Source organism: Gastrolobium bilobum, unplaced genomic scaffold (genome assembly GCF_033153095.1).
Source record: "Gastrolobium bilobum isolate Gb01-03AN ecotype WA unplaced genomic scaffold, APGP_CSIRO_Gbil_v1 utg18832, whole genome shotgun sequence".
In the NCBI taxonomy this organism is placed as follows: Eukaryota; Viridiplantae; Streptophyta; class Magnoliopsida; order Fabales; family Fabaceae; genus Gastrolobium; species Gastrolobium bilobum.
Window position 1 is genome coordinate 110,739 of NW_026898189.1, and position 22,741 is coordinate 133,479.

At 35.3% G+C, this 22,741-nt stretch overlaps 2 protein-coding genes and 1 long non-coding RNA gene across 3 annotated transcripts; all 3 read left to right on the plus strand.

The window, feature by feature from the left end:
- Nucleotides 1-2,015: 2,015 nt before the first annotated feature.
- LOC133313721 (EPIDERMAL PATTERNING FACTOR-like protein 3) lies at nucleotides 2,016-3,419 on the plus strand. Its single transcript, XM_061515126.1, has 3 exons — nucleotides 2,016-2,619; nucleotides 2,958-3,016; nucleotides 3,124-3,419. Exons 1-3 carry the CDS (start codon nucleotides 2,514-2,516, stop codon nucleotides 3,358-3,360), a joined length of 402 nt encoding a protein of 133 aa, XP_061371110.1. The 5' UTR covers nucleotides 2,016-2,513; the 3' UTR covers nucleotides 3,361-3,419.
- Nucleotides 3,420-3,997: 578 nt separating this feature from the next.
- Nucleotides 3,998-5,562, plus strand: LOC133313719 (uncharacterized). The gene is made up of 4 exons (XR_009751847.1): nucleotides 3,998-4,288; nucleotides 4,590-4,666; nucleotides 4,770-4,851; nucleotides 5,284-5,562. It is a non-coding gene; the product is annotated as an uncharacterized LOC133313719 (long non-coding RNA).
- A 3,078-nt stretch (nucleotides 5,563-8,640) lies between these two features.
- LOC133313703 (coatomer subunit zeta-2-like) lies at nucleotides 8,641-16,439 on the plus strand. The gene is made up of 6 exons (XM_061515110.1): nucleotides 8,641-8,652; nucleotides 12,591-12,750; nucleotides 15,687-15,834; nucleotides 15,933-16,010; nucleotides 16,089-16,173; nucleotides 16,380-16,439. Exons 1-6 carry the CDS (start codon nucleotides 8,641-8,643, stop codon nucleotides 16,437-16,439), a joined length of 543 nt encoding a protein of 180 aa, XP_061371094.1.
- The last annotated feature ends 6,302 nt before the right edge of the window (nucleotides 16,440-22,741 follow it).

A 22,741-nucleotide genomic window follows, 5' to 3' on the forward strand; every position in this document is an offset into this window, starting at 1 on the left:
TATGACAGCACAGAGGACATTGGTAACTTGTTCTATGAATGTCACCAAATGAAGCACTCTGGCTGTGCCTGTGCCTGCTTCAGGTGGTTACATTTATAATAGCACGAAATATGTGTTTGTCAAGTTGCAATTTTACTAGGATTTACTCCATCTTTGTCATTAGTTTGTAATAAATTTGTGAGTTTAATTAACGCTATGATAAGATGTATCATCAGATAATAAGAGAGATGAACCGAAATGTGGCTCTTGCTTTTTACAACTGGCCATACGTGACATCAATAGATGACCCCCTGCATGCTGGAATATTTGTGATTGTGATTCAGATGAACCAAAATGGCTCTTGCTTCTTGGAAATGGCCACATGTGACGGTGACCCCTGAATGCTGGAATATTTGAATTAAACTTATCTAACACGCAATGCACAAAGAATAGGTGGAGCAGCGACAATTGATATCACAAGTTAAGGAATAAGGATTGTAGTGCCTCAAGTTATCTGTCATTGGTTGGTGCAAAAGAAGGTTTGCATGCTTTGCCTTGAGATCTGATGTATAATAGGGGTGGCGTTTATAATACTTATAAAAGAAAATTGGGGTTATTCATGCTCAACGCATTGAGAGCCATTGATTTGGGGGAGTCTTCTATCAATGGCTGAAAATAAGAGATTGATGGAAAACGAAATAAAGACTATTGTTAAGCAACAAAACCATATTTTAAGGTTTTACAAATAAATAATAATACAGTGAATAAAAAAATAATCAAATTTAAGTCAACCGAAGGTAACCTGATATCTTAGATAATTTTAGTTAAGTATTAATGCACCCAATATTTTTATGAGCAGTGTAAACTTCACTTATAACAGGGCAATAGGCTTAGTTGAGTGCTCCACCGACCAAGTATCAGTGTTACTGTCTATAAGGTTTTGCAACCAAGGTCACCAAAGCAGGGAAGTGATTCTATTTATTATTTAACTGGAAATTCACATAATCCTAGTACGGACGTATTTACATATGTTGAACAATGTCAACGTGGATCATTTTATAATATTTTCTTGCTTTCTTTCGTTAGTGTTTCTACCTGACCCTTTCACCAATAAATATTTTGCTTTTTGTTTAGGAATCCAATGTTTATATAAAATAGGTGCACTTGTGATTTGCCTAAGCGTACCCCTAATTGTCTTTTAACATGAATGATGGATGACCTATTCATATCATTTTGACTAACCTTTCTATAACATTTCCTAGCTTATAAGCTGTCCATATTAATATTGTTAATGCTTATTCTCACACATACTGAATTGGCCAGTGTCTATTTAGAGTACAAGAACGCTCCCTTTCTAATTCCTAAAAAAACTCAGCAGAAACAACGAAAGATAAGAGTACTAAATGGCAACTTTAAGCATAGCGAACTGAACCCTCTTATGTTTATAAATCTCTAGTGCACATGCTTTTATTGCTGGTCTTTCAAACTCATAATTAATTGAAATGAATTTTACTTCTAGACCTAATGTATTTTTAAATCAGACTTGAATTATATTTTGAGTTGTTTTTAATGTCATCACATATAAAATTCCCCCCCGGTACATTTCAAGCTTGAAGCATAAACAATAAATACTGTAACTAGAATCTGTTCTTCATTGAATGTGGGAAAATATGCAGCAGGAGATTAGGGACACCAAAATTCAATGCTATCAACGAAATGAATGGCCGAGATTGGATATTGGTGAGGGGACTTGTCTGCTACCTAACAACCAACCCGTAGAAAGTTGACCATAGTATCACATTAAATCCATTTAACTAACTCATTAAATTTATTTTCGTGCAGATCTGAATGTCTCAGATGCTGATGCTTTTTTTTCCACATCATAGAACTGGCACTGTGCATTTGATTTCTTTTTTCCACATATGGAAATGAAAGCAAAAATAAAAGACAAAGGCTCTGCAGTCTATGTGTTCAAAAGTTATAATTTTTAAATCAGAAATATCAGATAATTATGAGGGTCTTGCAGGCGTTTCAGACCCAAAATGGGTGCTGTTATTCTGGACTTATGGATCACCATATATAGTACTAGTATACCCTTTTAGATTGATTTGAGAGAGAGAGAGAGAGAGAGAGAGAGATGAGAGAGAGATGAGAGAGAGGTTTGGCTTGTATTGAAAGGTAAGCAATCGAAGGTTAGAGGCAGAAAGACAGTGGAAAACAGACTACTCTTAGGAGTTACCGAATGAGTTGTCAAATGAAGTTGAAACTTGCTGGAGTTGTTAAATGTGTGACAAGAAACCAGAATCACTTGCTTGTGAAGCAAAATCTCTTGGCTGATTCAAAGGTTGTAAAGAGTAACCCAATAAACATTGGAGGTCCTGCAATGTTTTTTGGGAATTGCAAGCTCGTTTAGTAGCCTTTCTTTTCCCTTCTTATATTCCAGCATTTGGCCCTTGCCTCTTGTTGTGAAGGGAAGATTCACATCATCGTCATCATCACATTCATCATTTGTGTCTTTTTTTTTTTTGAAAAAAATGAAGGGAACATTATTCTGTTTTGTGCTAGCTTTACAAATATTGAGTTGGGTTTCTGTAGCAAGGAGAGGGCCCTTTCCTCCAAATGATGGCATGTTCCATCCAGGTTAGTTAACCTACACACAATTTTTGAAGATTGACTTCTCTTTATTACCTTCTAAACCCCTACTTTTCCTTGTAATTATGTGTTCATCACACCTTAGCTTTCAACTATTCTGTCAGTCCATTTCCTCATTAGAAAAGGGAGGGCACAGTCTTAACTTTAAGTTCAACAATTAGCAATTATCTTTAAATATTTTCAACATTTATCCTATAAAATGGCTTCACTTTCAAAACCCTTTGAGCCTTTTCACTTTTCAGTCAACATTGCTCTTAGACTATTGACTACTAAGTTATATTAATTATCTTATTGTTTCTACAATATTGTTATTTATGCTTCATCAGGCCCAAAAGAGGCACCAGCACCTGAGTCTTCACCACCGAATACTATACATTCAGAAAAGGTGTGTCTTTATCTCATTTTGTAAATTTGGAGCTAGGTGGGTTTCTCTGGTATCCTAGTTAACATACTAACCTACCGTGTCTGTTAATTTTCCCAACTTTGTTAAAGGGTTTAATGGTGAGAGAAGGTAAGTCAGAGATAATGGAAGAAACATATGATAGAGGAGTAAGCAAAATAGGGTCAAGTCCACCAAGCTGTGAGCACAAATGTTATGGTTGCACACCATGTGAAGCCATTCAAGTGCCAAGCACAAGCAGCAGGCGCAATCATTTGGGTATCCAGTACGCAAATTATGAGCCTGAGAGCTGGAAATGCAAGTGTGGTCCTTCCTTCTACAGCCCTTGAATTTTGTTCCTACCCATTGGATATAGTTGATCTGCTATCTGTCTCTTAGGTTCATATTTATTGTCCCATTTGTACAAAAACTCAAAATTCAAAGGATTTTAGTAACTCATTCTTGTGACTTCCATATTGCTAAATGCCACACTTTTCTCTATACATTATTATGCTTCATCTTTCAACTATTTGAAAGGAATTATAAATTTTGAGACACTTTTGAATTCAGAACTCGTGTTAAGCCGTGCACTTGTAAATTCAAACACGTATTCCTTTTATTTTCATGAATTTTGACTATTTGTAGTATAATAGCCCTAACCTAATTAATTAGCAAATTACATGAAATTAAATAATTAAGCATGTTTTAGTGAGTAAAATTAAGTATAAGGCTTAATTAAATGGATCTGAGTCACTTTGGAGTTAAAAAGTGTACTTAGTGAAAATTAAGGGGTATAAATGGGTACTGGCAAAAGTGTCCAAAATATAAAAATAAAAGTGGAAATATTCCTAGAATAATATTCCAGACTTTTGGGTGAAGTTTGGTAATTATTGGAGTTAAATAGATAGAGGAACCAATACTTGCTTAAAGTCACTTAACCTATGTTAAGTGACTAAAACACAAAAGAGCCCCAAACCCTCCCATTCCCGTCGACGCCAGAAACAGAAGAGAAGAAAGAAAGAAGAGGAAAAAAGAGAGGGAGAGGGAGAGAGAACCTAGAGGGAGCAAATCCCAACCGATTGGAGTGATTCAAAAGCCTAAACCACTCTAAATCTTCCCCTCTTTCATAATCCAAGCTTAGTTTTGAGTGGGGAGCATTGTGGAGAGGGATATTGGCTCTCAAAAATTCGGCCCTTTGGTGAAATTTGGGGTTTTGAGGGCTTCAACCTCCATTGAAGCTTGAGGAGCCATCAATCTTTGGTTGTGCAACCATTGGTGGTAAGATTCTACCCCTTGAACCTTATTTTCATGGAAAATTGCATGAGTTAGGGTTCAATGAATAGTAAATTGGGGTTTTGATGAAATGTTGTTAAATTAGCTATGTTCTAGGAAGAATGGAGCTTAGAGCATGTTGAGAAAAATGCTAGGAATGTCATTTAATCGGTAAAAATGAGCTTAGATAGCTAAATGAGTATATTTGGAAAATGGCAAGAATATGACACTTAGATATTGGATTTCTTGCATTGTTGATAAATGGTTTGGTTTGGTTGGTTGTTGATTATGCCTTGGTGTTGTCTAGGATTGAGGCAATTGGACCAACCTTGAGAGACCAACCGTTGGAGCAAGCTATGGAGCTTGATTAGCTCCATTGGATAGGTAAGTTCATGCTTATGTTTGGTATGAATTGTATAGCTAGGTTGATAGCTATGAGATGTTATTGGATGCAATATGTGTTAATTGCATTAAACCTTGTGTGTAGGTTTTGTTTGAGAAGTGAAGTATTGTAATTGACTGACTGTGGAACCTGTTGGTGGTGAACAAAGGGTGACTGAAGCATTGAGGTAAGCCTTCAGACCTTGGGTGTAATTCCCTTGACTGTTCCACCAAGCCCTGAAAGGGTGGAGGTTGTGATTGTGTATATAAATGCAATAAAATAGTGTAATGCTTTGTTATACGTATGTGTATGCATTTGGTGTGGCATAGGATGGTGTTTCCCTATGTTGGTATGTTGCATGACGATGCGTAAATCATACTTGGTAGTTAGCTTGCCAGTAGGACTATTTGCATCTGAGTTTCCTTAGGACAGCTTGAGAGCTCGAGGGATTTCTCCTGGAGATGTTATTGCACTTTGCATAGATATGTATTTACTGCATTATTATTGTTATTGCTATTACACTGATATGGAACTGTGGGGTGGAGAGATGCTCCAAGGACCCCTGGTTTACTGGATATATTCGTATATCTCACCCCGTGTTGTGGGGACCCTCTTTCAGGTAAGGATGCTGCAGGAGCCTCTGGTGGCAAGTGGCCATATCTGGATTAGCATATGCATGAAGTGTTGCATTTTTTGAGATTATACATGTTGTTTTGTAGCTCACATGTATAGAATTGTAATTAATAGGCAATGATAGATTGATGAATTGTATATTGGAATGGACTTAGCCTATGCTCATGCCTTTGGTCATCTCTTTTGTTGATGGAGCCAAGGGAATGATCATAGTGTTTTGTAAGCTAAGTTCCATGATTTGTAATGAATATGTACTGTAAATGATGCCTACTTGAAATTCAATATATGCATGCTTGTTATGTATTGAGTTATGGAATTGGTTGGGCTGAGAATCAATTAGGTACCTTTTGTTTAAATTGGGAAACGTTGAGAAAACAAAGGTTATGCTGCCCAAATTCTAGCTAAATCTCATGAGGAGAGGTTGGGTGAGTGCTAGGACTAAGTTTGAGGTATGAACCATTGGAGTTTGGAAGGGGGATGCATCTTCCCCTAGACTTGGACTTGAAAAATGTGGGAATTGGAATCCCCTGGCAGCGCGCTTAAGCGCCCAGGAGCGCGCTCAAGCGCCCTGCTGCCCCTGTGAGTGCCAATGCATTCGGCCTCCTCGCGTTGGAGCGCCCTTTGTGGGGGCTTAAGCGCCCAAGGTTGCGCGCTTGAGCGCCCTGGTTCGCGCTTGAGCGCCCTTAGCCGCTGAAGGAGGAGATGCTTCTGCCTCTGCGCGCTGAAATGTCCCAAATGGGGGCTTAAGCGCCCAGGATAGCGCGCTTGAGCGCCCTGGTGCGCGCTTAAGCGCCTATTTATCTGAAAAACTTGATGCTTCCTGCCTCCGTGCGCTTAAGCGCCCAGATGGAGGCTTTAGCGCCCGGTAGCGCGCTGAAGCGCGCGGGGCCTGTGATCAACACCCTTTTGTGTTGCTTCCAATTGTCATAACTTGAGCTACAGTGCTCCGATTTGAGCGTGGTTTGAAGCCACGTGTAGCTAACGAAGAGATCTACAATATAGTAGAGGTTGTGAAATAAATAAGAAGTAAATTAAGGGTTTTAAGAATGGAATAAGAACATGATGTTAAGCTTGATTTATCTGATTCCGCAAGGTAATATGGTTATGATCACGAAATTGGGCATTATAAATTCGGCATATTTTAAAATGAAAAATTTATCCGGATTTTAATTGAACCCATGTGATTGTAACTGCGCTTAATATCATAATGCGATGTTAACAAACCGGTTCTAGAACGGGGTGTTACATGTAATAATAATAATAATAATCATTTCTGTCATCATGCTTAACCAAGTTATCCTCAAGTTAACAACTCATTAGACATAAGATCTTTTTGAAAACTGGGAAAGACAAAATAAAAAGAAAATAGACATATATTCCATCAGCATGCTTGTCGCAAAAAACGAAGTTACATGCGAAAGGTCTGGTCCATGTCGTTTGCTTGACCTCAACTAATTTATCTTTGTTTTATAGATTAGACCAAGTTAATAAATTTAACTAATAAATTTAAGGGTTATATTTATCTCATTTAATATGAGATAACCCATCTTCCTACACACATAACAAAGGTGGGTGGATCTCACTTTTTTTCTCTCTCTCTCTCTCTTCAATAATTTGTGGACCTCTCTTATTATTTTGTTACTTAACATAAAATAAATTATCTACATAAGATTTTCCCAAATTTAATCCAAAAATTTAATTTGTTAGTAAAGGGATATTGTTTGGTATGAACATTAAAGGGTTCGTCTCTTGTGTGTAATTTGTCCTCCTTAACTTGATTAGCATCCTTATATATAGTCTTGTTAACGGTTATAATCATAGTAGGTAGTTAACAGTGGTGTCATTACTAAGATTATGGTATGGTCCACAAGTGCCACTGAAACATGGGCTTGGGCCATCTTCTGGGCTCCTAATATGGTTTTTGATTATAGCTATTAATGCTAAGACGATTGACCTTATATGTGCATGAGCCTTAGTTTTGTGACCTCCTATGGTCATGGGCCTCAAATATTCTTAACTAGGCCCATGTTACGAACCCGAAAAAGATATTAATGATTTTATATTCAATACAAATTCGTTACAATTTGTAATCTTTAAAAAACACACACATATGGGGCATGCATAAGGGTGTCAAAACGGGTTGACATGACACGAATACATCAACACGAATATGATATGAATTTTTTGCATGTCATTTTTTCTAACACGAACACGACACGATTTTTTTTTGCTGGTCAACCCTAACATGAATTTTCACATCGTGTCGCGGGTCGACCCGCGTGTCATAACCTATATTGACACCCCTAGGCACGCATAGATAAATCAGAGATCGTTAGCTTTTCTTTTTATTTTATTTTTTTTATTTTTTTGAAATACCAAGTCATAGACAAAATACACAAACTCATCCCATTTTGAGACGAATTGGCAGGTTGAAAAATAAAATAATAGAAAAAAATAAGTATATTCAATGATAATTTTTTATTTATAATCTCTAACATCTAAATATTTCTCAAATTTGAAACAAATGTCAAGTAATAAGCCAATGAGAAAAGAATGATTTAAGTTATTAATTTCATTTAACATAGTTACAAAAGCAAAGATTTAAGATTAAATAATAATTCTAATGTTATTATATTGCAAAAGAATAAAAATGTAAATATACACAATGAACACATTATTGCATCATGTAACTAAAATTTCATAAGTATCTAATTTAATCTGTATAAATATTAGCATTAAAATTCAAAGACAGGCTCAAGTTTCTTTATTTCTTTCGTTAATATATTTTTCTGCCAAATAAAAAATAAATAAAAAATAACCTCCCCTATGAAACAATAGAAATATGGCCCTAAAAGGAATTTTTTTATCCCAATTAATAGCCTATTAAAGCAATCTAACCAAGCCATCATCTAATATTTAATATTAAAAAATTAAAAATTAAAATATTCGCAAATTGACCTATCCCACCCCTAATCCGCTTTAAATGACATATACGCCGGACATGTTACATTGAATTGACAGGTTACAACCCGCCCCGCCCAGCGTATTGATGTGCCTCTAGCAAGTGTGTTTTTCTGTGTTAAAATTGATAAGAATTGAGTCATAAGAGAGTAATTTAAATGACATATTTGCTAATTATATTGATTCTTTCTATGTCAATAATATTCACCATTTGGTTGTGTTTTTACAGGAAAAAGAGGAGTGGAAATTATAAATTATAAAAAGCCTGTTGACGTGACTCCACACAGAGAAAAATCCCACGCCAAGTTGCGCCGTGTTGCACAGGCTAAATACCAGAGAATTGGCGCTAGTTGGCGCCAGATTGGCGCCCAAAAGTAAGTAAATGGCGCCAAGTGTTGCCCAAAGACAAGAAGATTGGCGCCAATTGGCGCCCCAATGTGAAGGAACTGGCGCCGGTCCACGCAATCAGGTCTGACTTTTCGTATTCAAGACAGTAACTCCGCGCGTAGTTGCGCCAAACCCGCGCCAACTGGCGCCGGGTTGCGAGAAAATTACACCGCCTTTCCGCGGGGGTATTTTTGGAAGAAGGAAAAAAATAAGTTTATAAATAGGATCCTTGTGCTAGACCTAGAGATAGCTGATTGAGACCTATTTCTTCAGAAGGAGACCGACGGCAGAGCTCAGGAGGATTCTTCTACAGTTCTTCTTCTCTTTTCTTCGTAATTTTATGCTTTGGAATATTGGATTATTTTTAGCCATGATTATGCTTAGCTAGTTTTCTTTTATTGTAGTTAGGGTCACGAGCCCTATGTGAACCCTTGTTACGATGGATTGATTTAGTTTTATTCATTTATATAATTATCTTTGTCTCTACCTTGTGCGTATTTTCTATTTTCTTTATTAGAACTGATCAATCTGATAGTTGGGAATAGTTTGAGGGTTAGAACCCTAGATAGGAATATTGGGGTTTTGATCTTGAAAGGGGGTAGGACAACAAATGGTATGCATGCTAGGAATAGATGTGTATTTAATTGCGGATGCTTAAATTATTGCATTCATTGCTTAATACCATGAGGAACATTGCAAGGAATTGGGGTTCCAATTGGAGATTAAAGGGTTAACCTTGCAAGAAATTGAGGGTTAACTAATAAATATTTTTAGATAATAATTTATCCGAGTAATTATATGAATAAATATTGTGAATCAATCCAAAGTAAGAAGTGGGGATCATAAGGTGAGTGCGCTCTAGCTACAATAGTTTTCTCATATTTTTAAAATCAATTCTCATTGTTACTATTTTATTTCTCTTAAATAAAAATATAAAAACAAGTCTTTATTTTTATTTCATATTGTTACTCAAATTCAATTCACAATTTTCCAAACAACAAACCGAGTTTTCCAACTTAAGGGGACTGGTTATTGTAGTACTTGGTTTACCATCCCTGTGGAGACGATATTTTACTTACTCATTATATTACTTGTGCGATCGGTATACTTGCCGGAGAGCATCACGTATCCCACCCCTAATCCGCTTTAACTGACCTATACGCCGGACATGTTAAGTTGAATTGGCGGGTTAAAACCCGCCTCGCCCCGCGTAGTGATTGGTGGGTTGAATTTGACAAGTCTTTTTGATAATGTGAGCGTACTAGTGGCAACTTTGAATGTCACTTTGTCGTGATTAGAAATTTTGGTACAAGAGAAATTTTTTAGTGTCCGGGAATCATGATTTTAAGTAATATAATGAGGAATTGAGTTTACTGGGAATGGTATAAAAAAGTTGTTTGGTAGACATAAATATTATTGGAAATATTGAATAATTTTACTGAGTATGTCTTTGGTTGATAGTAAAATATTAATGGTAATATATGATGAACTTACGAAACTAACCTTTAACTTTTCAAAACACCAAACCTAGGTTGTGATGTGAGTTGGGATATTTTTGTCTCACAATTTGCTTTTAAGCTTTCCCTAATGTTGGATTCCTCAATTACCACATATTTTTTGATAATCTGAAATTTTAGTTTTCTTTGTAAATTCGATTACTGGTAAATGAAGGTACCCGAAAAAGGCATGTTGTTAACTTGTACCAAACATGGCAATTCGCGTTTACCAATATAGTTTTACAAGTCATCTTCAAAAATACTTTGTACCAAACACATCCAAAGTGTTTAAATGAGTCCAATCCGATAATGTGTTCCCAATAACTTGATAAATATGTAAAATTAGCCAACAAAAAGTTAAATTAAAAGAAAAAAGATTTTGACTTGATTTAATCTGATCCAATTCAGCTCAGCCCAACTAAGGCTAGTTTGTAATGGGCTGAGTTGGTCCGCAAGTCCAAAAATGTTATACTATAATTATCGAATTTTTCTTTTGAAATTTATTAAAATGTTATTTTAAAACAAATTTTGAATCTATGCAGTAGGCACAAAAATATGATGGGCCCATCATATTTTTTTTATAAAAAACAAAAATAAAAGGCTACATCTGTGGCATAAGAAAAATTCATCTACAGTCATTACAAAAAAAAAAAAATTCATCTACAGTGACACAAGAAGTATTTCTCCCATTATTTTAAAGGATATATTATATTTACCATCATTCTTTCTTATTACTTCTTACTATCAATTTTATTATCGTTGAATCAAAATCAGATCAATGGACCGTTGATTCCGTTGATTTAATTTTGATTCAATGATAATAAAATTAGTAATAAGAAAAAAAATAGTAAACATATTCTCCTCCCCCCTTATTTTAAATCTTTTAATATAAAGTAATTAAGTTTTTTAATAAAATTTAATGAAATATATTACTTAAAATTACATTTTGAAATTCTAATTGTGTAAAATAATTATAAAAAAATATTAATCCAAATAGCTCGCGATCTGTATACGATTGAGTCAGGTTAAATTGTATTTGACCAACTTCGAATTACATTTGGTTTAACTCGAATGAGACCTGAATTCACATCTTTAATCAATAATAATAAAAAAATCACATCTGTAATCGTAACACAATGGTCATCATGTATGTATGCATCTGGAAAAAATAATTATATATTTCAAGTAACTATGCAAACATTTAAGTTAGGAGATTTGATCAATTTACTTGTTAAACCAAAAAATAATAATAAATAATAAAAACGCTCGAAACTTTCTGGGTTAGTTTGTTTGAACACACATTTTCGGCTATTATGATGGTGAAAATTTAGATCATAATGCTATTAAAGAGTAGCAATATTTCTATTCACGAAATTGCCCTTGTCTCCTACCCAATTATTACAGTTATATATACACGATGTGTATGCAAACTCCCCGCACTCTGTAACCGATTCTGTTTCTCCGAAATGGCGTATTATGTAAGTCTCTCTCTCTCTCTATATATCTCTCTGCCTTCAAATTGTGACAATTTCCATGCCATATATTTCTCATATTGCTCTTCGTTGCACACAAATCACAATGTTGTAGCTGAAGGTTACTGATCCATCTGCTACGTGTTTTAACTCTTTCATATTATAATTTTCATTGATCCGTAAAGGTTGAAACTTGTTCCTATAAGTTTAGAGAATTAAAATTTAAAATATTTTCTCTTTTTCAGTTGTTGGATGGATCACTAAGCGATTTGGAATTTGAATAATGATATTATCTTTGAATGGGGTTACAAATCCGTGATTTATGTCTATTTCCATTTCAGATCCGTTTACGAAATTGATAAATCTATAACTGTGTTTTCATCAATTTGTATAAGCACTGTTGCTGCTGCTCCTATGCTGAGAGAATTGATCTCAAAAGAAAGAGGTTCATTTTTGTCTTGTTTGATCATAATTGAATGCTGAAAGTCTTAATTCGAATCTCATGGATCAAGAGAATACTCTGTATATGCACTATGGTTCCTGTTCTGGGGATGTTACCCAGCCAGGTCCAGGCTCGAGCACTCACACGCTCAGAATTCCCGATCCCTCTTACTCTGCCATATTGAACAGTTCACAAAATTGAAATTCTTTTATTCAACTTTGGAGGGGGAGGGGAGAGATTACGCGGTTTTTGTAATGTCAAATGCCATAACCATGTGCTTACATCACAACTTGGTGAGAACTAATATCAGACAAGAGTATACTATAAAATTTTATTGTCCTATGGCCATTAATGATTGTGAAACTGAAAAAGATAGGCTACACTTTCCTTTCTTCTTGCATTCTTGCTTTTTATGTTTATCAATTTTGCATCTTTTATAAGGGACGGGGAAGCTTTTAATATTTGTTAAGGTATCGGCCTCAGATATCATGTGGTACTCCTTTCATAACTTATTGGTGTATTGTTTCATCTGTAGGGCTCATGTCCGTCAATAAAGAATATTCTTCTTTTAGACTCCGAGGGAAAGCGTGTGGCAGTCAAGTATTTTGCAGATGACTGGCCAACGAACAGTGCAAAGCTAGCTTTTGAGAAGTTTGTGTTCGGAAAGACTGTTAAGACAAATGCTCGCACAGAAGGTAAGCATCACAGATTTTGACAGGTATCAGGTCATAATTTTATATGGGGTAGTGGTACTACCATGCTAGTAAACCTAGGGTTGGCTATATCTGTTTGACATGATTCTTAAAGGGCCATTTGGTAACAAGATTTTTTTTGTTTTTTCAAAAAAAAAATTGGTTGAATAAATAAAAATGCATTATTTGGTACAGAATTTTTAAAAATTTTCCAAGAATCTGATTTTCACGTGATTTTTTTTTTTGTGTAAATTTTTTTAAAAAAACCATCCAAGAATACCATCTAGAAGATGGTATTTTAAGATTTCTATGGCAAGAAAAAATTTAATACAACTAAATACAGCATCAACAAAATTAACCAAATATTTCCGGAAATATATTAGTCTACCAAATAATTTTTTGGTAACATTCTCGTAAAATTCATTTTCTTATCATTTTTTTAGAAATTGTGATTCTTGGATAAATTTTTTTTCTCCTGTACTAAACGCATTAATGTTAAATGGATTGGTAATTTTTGTCGTAGGTTATTATAATACTATGCACGTAGGTCTTTAAAATATTTTTTTGTTTGTATAATGCATTAGGCATTTATAATCATCAAGTCCTTTTTTTTTAGTAATCTTAAGAGTATCTTCCGGTCGTAATCGTAAACTAATCCTCACTCGAGCACTTTCGGATCCTTTTGCGACGGCTCTTCCAATTTTTTTTTTTTTTTTATTCTCAGAACTTAAACTTGAAACCTCTACTTAAAAGACCCAAACTTCTTATCACCTGTGTCAAAAGAGCTTCGTCATCAAATCCTTTTTACTTTCAGTTCATAATTGATTCCGTATGTCTGATGGGATAATAAGTTACAATCCTGGGGATCGCAATAATAAATTGTAGAGTTTTTGGCTTCTTTTTTATATAATGGACCAAACTGGAATATCCTTTACCTGGAACCCAAAATAAAATAGGTAATGAATAGAAAGTGAGAAAAATATTTGTTTTTTTTAAACGACATAATTTATATTATTTTACTTTTCACAGAAGATAACCTGGAATTCAAAATAAAATAGGTAATGAATAGAAAATGAGAAAAATGTTTGTTCTTTTTTAAATGACATAATTTATATTATTTTATTTTCGCAAAGAAGATAGGACCTACACTTTTATATTTTTTTATCTACTTTTTCTCCTCATTTATCTATCTCTTTCTCTCACTTAAAATGATACAATTTTATATGCTTTAAAAAATATATGGAGCGTCAAATCAACTGCTGTCTTACTTAAATGTTGTGAATTCTTTCGAAACAATATAAAAAGCCAGCGTCTCTGTCTGCAGCATACCTAGTTTATTTTAGTAACAGATTAGGACACTTTGTCCTTTAGCTCTTAATCCTAATACACCTGAGTAGATTGATTTGCACCGTAATTTTCTATAATTTATTAGTATAGGATTTTTTAAAAATTATTAATTATTTTTTTTTGATATTTTTAGATTATGTTTAAGTGTGTGTTGATCGTGCGTTATTTTTTTTGATTGCGCATGATTATAGTTATTTACTTTTTTATTATTTTATTTTGCATATTTAAGACTTGGAGAATCCTATTTTTATTGTTTTTTGGTTAAATAAAATTAAGAAAAGAGAAAATTATTTTCTCGCAATTTTTCTTTCGTTCTGTCTTTCTATTTAACCAATTGGTTATTGCTTCGGCATTATTTAGAGCCGAAACTGTAACCAATTGGCTAAATAGAAAGAAAGAAACAAGAATTGCGAGAAAACACTTTTCTCTTTTCTTAATTTTATTTAACCAAAAAATAACATGATAATAATAGGTTTCTCCAAGCCTTAAATAGGCAAAATAAAATAACAAAAAAGTAAATAACTATAATCATGCGCAATCAAAGGAGATAACGTACCTCTCAAACATAATCTAAAAATATCAAAAAGGGAAATAATTAATAATGATTGAAAAACCTTAAACTATGGAATAAATTATAGAAAAGTCTAATCCAAGTCAGTCAGCTCGCATCAAATCATCTCTGATAATGCCTAATATTTCAATTTTTAAGGACCTATGTAGAATATAAAATTTAAACAGCATTTCCATGATATTGTTAGCAAAAAAATAGAAGAAATAAATCCCTTGTGGTTGAATGTGTTAAAATTTCATGGAGGGTAGCAATCCTACAAAGTACGAAATATTTTGGTCTATTCATTTGATATATATTAACTAATAAACAACCAGGTTACTCGTTTCCGGAGTGACTTGTTGGTGCGGAACATGTTTTACAACATATAAGTCCTCCGTTCGAAGCCAGCATAAAGCTAATAAACATTAGGTTGAATGGTTGATTATTCAGTCGCTAAAGGTACTATTAGTCTGCAATTTAGTTCCAACATATGATGGGAAACATTTCTAACGACCTTAGGCTTGATTACTCCTCCTTTTCCTTTTTCGCCAAAAAACATGCATCCAACATCATTATTTTTAAGGGAAAAGTGTCTATCATTTAAAATTACACAACTTACATCCTTTCACTCTCACAAAGAGGTGGGACCCACACCTTTATTTTTTTTTGTCAACTCTCTCTCCTCCTTAATCTATCTCTTTCTCTCTCTTAAAATGACACAACTTTACATCCTTTAAAATTATACACACTTTTCCCTATTTTTAATGTACCAAACTATACTTGTATTTGTTGTTATTACTGAATAAAAGAAAAAGCTTTTGTCACCACTGATGGAATGATCAATCTGTCTGAGTAAAATTTGAAATATCTACATTGGTTATTCTTCCCAATGTGGCTTTAAAAAGGTTGTTCTCAAGTTCTTTAGTTGGAGCATTATTAAATTTATTTTGGCATTTACTAAGCGGAAGTCTTGATCAATATCATATAGTCATGTTTATCGTGTTTCTTTAATAACTGACATATTGTTTCGCATAATCTACAGCTGAGATAACACTACTCGAGAACAATATCATTATTTACAAATTTGTACAAGACCTGCATTTCTTTGTCACTGGCGGCGATGATGAAAATGAGATCGTTTTAGCTTCAGTTCTCCAGGGTTTCTTTGATGCAGTCACCCTACTTTTGAGGTATTGTAGACCATATTTTGTTATCTAGATCTAAAATATTGGTGCGCTTTGATTCATTATGCTTTTGTCGTGTATATTATCTTTTGTGCCATTTTCAGGAATAATGTTGACAAAAGAGAGGCACTTGAGAACTTGGATCTCATTCTTTTATGCCTTGATGAGATTGTTGATGGAGGGTATGCATCTATCTTTAGTCACAGTTTGTTATTTGCATAAAAGTTTAATTTATTATTTAAATATTTCCTCCCTTGAAGGATGATACTTGAAACAAATGGACCACTTATTGCTGAAAAAGTGACCTCCCATAGCATGGATGCTGACTCCCAATTGTCTGAGCAGGTAACGCAACACTCTTTCTCTTTAGTTTCTGCCATGTACATATTCACTCCTTACAGTATGCTAGATTATCTCACTCACATTTTCGAAAGATTAATTTTGTTATGTATAGATCAATGTAATGCTTGATAGACAAATTTTATGATAAAAATAGCATATTACTTTGAGTTTCAACATGACATATTGACATTGAATTTTTTATATTGCAGACACTAACTCAAGCATGGGCTACAGCTAGAGAACATTTGACAAGAACCCTTTTAAAATGATGTTTTGCATGCACAAAATTTGAGTTTTGTTACATTTGAACCATTTTTTTGTCTAGACAGTTGTTTTATCCTCTTATATGTTGTGAGCTGGTGCGATATGAGCATCTTATCATGTTTATTCTGATCTAGGTTTTTTTTCCTCCATTCTTTATTTCTGGTTTTATTTATCAAATACTAGAAAGAATTTATTAATCCTGATTTCTAAGCAATCACTCGGGGCCAAAAATATTAGACTATCTAGTGTTACTATGATATTTGCCTATATTATTCCATAAAATTACTAGAAACAAAATTGTCTGTAAATTGTAAGAGGAAATACATCCACATCTAATTTAATTTAAAACATGTCGTGATCATCATCAACTGAATTTTGTACACTTTACACAAACTTATTTTAGAAAAAATTCATATTATTCATATGAAAAATATTAATAACACACTTTTAAATACACTCTTTATTAATGAATGAATCTTATGCAAATCAATAAAATAACTTGAATTCACTTTTTAATTAATAAAATACACATTACATTAATCAAATAATAATGTGATCAAAATATATATATATAAAAAAAGCATTACCAACCCTCTTTTTTTTTTTTTTTTTATAACAACCAACCCTCCTTTTATTCATATTCCATCAACGTTATTTAGCATTGACACGTTCTTCGACTGTAAATTATGTAACATTCAATGTTACAACTCTTCATAGGTCTATAAGGGAAAAACAGCGTCCAATATGGATGGAGGATTACGTGGGATAGTTAGTTGTGGTAGTTGTGACATTAGCAAGTGTATCTGTTAGTTTGTTAGACATTTGTACCTATAGAATAGTGTCATGTGGACAAGTGGGTCCCTATTGTAAAGGGAGTTGAAGCTATATAAGCCCTTGTAGTTCTGTTGAAAGGTATCGGAATAAGAAAATATACAATCTGTTTCGTTTTCTCTCGTGTTCATCGATACTCTGTATCATTTGGTGCTTTCATCTTGAACACACTTGTGACTATGAAGATTCAAGAAATGGCTGATGATCTTCGCTCCGAATTTCAGCGAGAGATTCAAGCTACACGCTTGGATCTGAACCAGAAACTGGAATTGTTAACCGATTCGATGGTTGCGATGGACGTTCGATTGAAGGAGTTCATCACTCTCTCTCAACAGCATTCGGTGTCAGCAGGTTCCAGTAATCAATCTCCGGTGTTGAACAAGAGTTTTCATCATGAAGCTCCTGATCAACGGCTTTTGAAATCGGTCAAGATGGAAATTCCATCTTTCAATGGGTCTGAACCCAGTAATTGGATTTTTCGTGCAGAACTTTACTTCAGTATGCAACAAATTCCTCCTCATCTGAAGGTTCAACTAGCAGGATTGAGAATGGAGGGACAGGCTTCTCCATGGTTTCAGTGGATGTTCAATACCGGTACCATCAATCAATGGGAGGATTTCAAGAAGGCTGTGTATCAGAGTTTTGGTGTTTCAGCTTTTGTGGATTTGAGAGGCTCTCTTTCTAAACTCTCTCAAACAGGTTCTTTACTGGATTATGTCAAAGAGTTTGAAGTCTTACTGAATCAAGTCCCTGGATTTACTGATGATGTTTTAATGAGTTTTTTTATTTCTGGCTTACATTCTGAGTTAAGAGGAGCTATACAGTTACAATGGCCCAAATCCTTACATCATGCCATGCAATTGGCTTATGCTTTGGATACACACTATGCTGAATTACGTTCTTCCTTTGTTTCTCCTCCGAAGAAACTTCTACAAACCACTACACACACTAGTACCAATCAATCCCTTCCTTTCCATCGAACACCAGCTGCATCTACTGTGACACAACCAGTTACTAGCAATATGTCACGATCTGTTTCATCCCATTCTTCTACTTTGCCAATTAAAAGACTTCCTCCGGAGGAGATTGCCAGGAAGAGAGAACTTGGCATGTGCTACACTTGTGATGAAAAGTGGACAGCCAAGCATCGATGTAAATCTCAAATGCTATTGTTGTTTGGCGAAATGGAGGAGGATAATCATGAAGTTGAGGAAGAGATAGTGTGGACACCTACTGTTCCAGGAGAATCATTGGAAGCTTCCCTGCTTTCCTTATCTGGTTCTATCAATCTTAGAGCACTAATTTTTGCTGCTTGTATTGGAGGGCAAGGGGTAGATGTGTTGGTAGATTCTGGAAGTTCACACAACTTTATCAGTCGTGAACTAGCTGATAATTTGCAGATTCCAACCATACAGTCTAGAGGAATGAAGGTTTTCATGGGAAATGGTGACTTTCTTGTATGTGGGTGGAAATGTCCTGCAGTTCAAGTGGTAATTCAGAATTATACTTTCCTTGTTGATTTGTGGATTTTGGATTTGCATGGTCTGAGTATTGTGTTGGGAATGAATTGGCTGAGCAGCCTTGGTCGAGTGACTCATGATTATGTAGAACAATCCATGGAATTTTCATGGCACAATCAAGTAGTTAAGTTGCAAGGTGTGGTGGAATCTCCAACATTCATTCGAGAAAAGGTTGCCAATTCAGCTATCTGTTGCACACTGTTAGCTATACCCGATTCTGAAGCTGGAGTACAGGTCAATTCAGATTTACAAGCTCTTGTAGGTACACTGGATCCTGCTTTATGGAAAGTCCTTGACAATTATAAGATTGTCTTCCATACTCCTCATACTCTACCACCATTTAGAGGCATGGATCATTCTATCCATCTTGTGGAGGGTGCAAAACCAGTGAATTTCAGGCCCTACAGATTCCCTCATCATCAAAAATCTGAATTAGAAAACCAAATTTCCGAATTGTTAGCTGCAGGATTTATCCAACCAAGCAAGAGTTCATTTTCCTCCCCTGTGTTGTTGATCAAAAAGAAGGATGGCAATTGGAGGATGTGTATAGATTACGGGTCCCTTAATGCACTGACTATACCAAATCGTTTTCCCATACCAATTATAGATGAACTCTTGGATGAATTGCTTGGTGCAACTATTTTCAGTAAATTGGATTTGAGAGCAGGTTATCACCAAATTCGCATGCTACCTAAAGACATTCACAAAACAGCTTTTCGTACTCATGAAGGTCACTATGAGTTTCTTGTCATGCCATTTGGATTAACCAACGCTCCAGCCACATTTCAATCGGTTATGAACCAGATATTTCGTCCATTTTTGAGGAAGTTTGTAATAGTGTTTTTTGATGATATTCTTATTTACAGTGCTACACTCACTGACCATATTCAACATTTGGATTTGGTGCTTGCCTGTTTACAACAAAATGAGTTTTTTGTCAAACTTAGTAAGTGTGCATTTGGTGAATCTGAAATTTCATACTTGGGTCATATAGTCTGTGCTGCAGGTGTTAAAGTCGATCCTAAGAAAATAGATGCTATGATCAGCTGGCCACAACCTACTAATATCAAGCAATTAAGAGCCTTTTTGAGGTTGACCAGTTATTACAGGAAGTTTGTCCATCATTATGCAAAGATTGCTCTTCCATTGACTGATTTATTGAAGTCAGATAAAAGGCACTGGCCACTTGAAGCAACTGAGGCTTTTTGTGCACTCAAAACAGCCATGAGCTCCACACCTGTATTGGGTCTTCCGGATTTTTCTGCTATTTTTACAGTGGAAACAGATGCATCCAGTTCTGGCATTGGTGTTGTACTCATCCAAAATGGTAGACCAATTTCTTTCTTTAGCAAGAAATTGGGACCTCGTATGGCAGCCTCTTCCACATATGTTCGAGAGTTGTTTGCAATCACGGAAGCTGTAAAGAAGTGGAGACATTATCTCCTTGGTGGGCATTTTATAATTAGGACATATCACCAAAGCATCCGTGAGTTGCTTTCTCAAACTATACAGACCCCTGAGCAGCATCGATATGTCCATAAGCTACTTGGATATTCGTTTACAATAGAGTACAAACCAGGTTCTTCGAATGTCATTGCAGATGCCCTTTCAAGACAATTTGAGGACACTTCTAAGAGTTCGTTATTAGCTCTTATTTCAGAACCACATTTTGACATTCTCGCTCGTATAAAAACAGAGAATTCTCAAGATCTTGAGCTGATTTCTTTGCGTCAGCAATTGGATGCAGGAACACTTCCTGATAGTTCTTTCACTTACCGTGATGGTATTTTGTATCATAAGGGCAGGATCCATTTGGGAGTGAATTCTGGTTTAAAATCAGAGTTGATTGAAGAGGCTCACTCCACTCCTGTAGGTGGCCATGCTGGAGCTCTTCGCACGTTTCTCCGTTTATCAGCTTCCTTCCATTGGACGCACATGCGCAAAGATGTCACCTTATTTGTTAAAGACTGTGTCGTCTGCCAACATATTAAAACATCAACAGCAGCTCCATTGGGATTACTGCATCCACTTCCAATTCCAGAAGCCATTTGTGAAGATTTAACGTTGGATTTCATTACCAACTTGCCAGTTTCTAATGGTTGGTCGACAATATTGGTTGTAGTTGATCGTTTATCGAAGTACGCTCACTTCATTGGCTTGTCTTATTCATACACTGCTGCAACTGTAGCCAAACATTTTTGTGAACATGTAGTCAAACTTCATGGCTTTCCACGTTCGTTGGTATCTGACAGGGATCCTATATTCATGAGTAAGTTTTGGCAAAAGCTTTTCTCTTTAAGTGGAACTAAGCTCAAGGCCAGTTCTAGTTACCATCCTCAAACGGATGGCCAATCCGAAGTTACTAATCGCTATCTAGAACAATACTTACGTGCTTTTTGTTCTGATCAACATCACAGATGGTCATCTTTTTTGTGTTGGGCTGAGTTACATTATAACTCTTCTATTCATTCGGCTATAGGGATGTCTCCCTTTCAAGCTGTTTATGGTAGGGTTGCTCCAACCATTCCTCATTATCCTAGAGGATCAGTTACCATAGAAGCTCTTGATACCATGCTCTGTCAACGCAATTCAGTTCTGTCTGAATTAAAGGCCAATCTGTTGCGGGCTCAGAATCGCATGAAAAATCAAGCCGATCGTCATCGTCGTGATTTGGTTTTGGCTGAAGGAGATCTGGTGCTTGTGAAGTTACAACCTTATCGTCAGATGTCGGTAATGCCTCGATCGAATCAGAAACTTGCAAAGCGTTATTATGGTCCATTTGCGATTAAAAAAGTCATCAGTGCAGTAGCCTATCAGTTGGATTTCCCTGCTTCGTCCAGGATCCATCCTACATTTCATATGTCATGCTTGAAACCTTTTCGTGGTAATTCGAGTGTTCCGGTTGCTCAGTTACCTGTCATTAGTGTGGATAATAAACCAGTTCAATATCCATTGGCAGTCCTCGCCACACGAACCATTGAGGTCAAGGGCACGTCTCAAGAACAGTTCCTGGTTCAATGGTCGGATACTGTTCCTGAAGATGCCACTTGGGAACCAGCTGAAGCTTTTCGTTTGGCTTATCCAACGATAAACCTTGAGGACAAGGTTTCTCTGGAGAGAAGGGCAGTTGTTACAACTCTTCATAGGTCTATAAGGGAAAAGCAGCGTCCAATATGGATGGAGGATTACGTGGGATAGTTAGTTGTGGCAGTTGTGACATTAGCAAGTGTATCTGTTAGTTTGTTAGACATTTGTACCTATAGAATAGTGCCATGTGGACAAGTGGGTCCCTATTGTAAAGGGAGTTGAAGCTATATAAACCCTTGTAGTTCTGTTGAAAGGTATCGGAATAAGAAAATATACAATCTGTTTCGTTTTCTCTCGTGTTCATCGATACTCTGTATCATTCAATATCTGTCACGTTGCAACTAAATGTTGAGAATAATTCAATTTAATTTCATACCTAACATTCCGTATCTTTAGCTGAAAATTGGCATATTTATTTCTCGTACTTCATCAAACTCTAATTTTATCGTATGACAAATACTATCCAACGACAAAAAATTACCTTTCAGAAGTCAACTACAATGAATCCAAAAGGATAAAACTTACATAACACGCTTGCAATTTGGCATGGCATACATCTTGAATAATCAGTTTATCACTTCACTGCATGTATAAGTTCGAGATATAGAAACACAATTTCGAGATATAAATATGGGTTATAAGTTTCTCTGTGAGACCCACCAAATTTTTTATAAATAAATAAAAAAAAGTGGAATGGGACATTTATTTATGTGTGCAGGATGGGAACAGTTTCTACAGCAAGAAACTCGTTCCCCTATAAATATATGCAAACATTTCAACCAAACTATAAAAACACAATTCAAAAAGTATTCAACATAAACAAAGTTATTTGAATTAGCTTATATCGAAAAATTTCCTTTAAACCTAAT

What these genes read in the sequence shown, in the direction of transcription:
- LOC133313721 (XM_061515126.1), top strand. Translation starts at nt 2,514, where the DNA reads ATGAAGGGAACATTATTCTGTTTTGTGCTAGCTTTACAAATATTGAGT. An exon ending in TGATGGCATGTTCCATCCAG is followed by an intron (nt 2,620 to 2,957) that starts GTTAGTTAACCT and finishes ATGCTTCATCAG; the next exon opens with GCCCAAAAGAGGCACCAGCA. An exon ending in ATACTATACATTCAGAAAAG is followed by an intron (nt 3,017 to 3,123) that starts GTGTGTCTTTAT and finishes ACTTTGTTAAAG; the next exon opens with GGTTTAATGGTGAGAGAAGG.
- LOC133313703 (XM_061515110.1), top strand. An exon ending in GACAAATGCTCGCACAGAAG is followed by an intron (nt 12,751 to 15,686) that starts GTAAGCATCACA and finishes CATAATCTACAG; the next exon opens with CTGAGATAACACTACTCGAG. An exon ending in GATGAGATTGTTGATGGAGG is followed by an intron (nt 16,011 to 16,088) that starts GTATGCATCTAT and finishes CCTCCCTTGAAG; the next exon opens with GATGATACTTGAAACAAATG.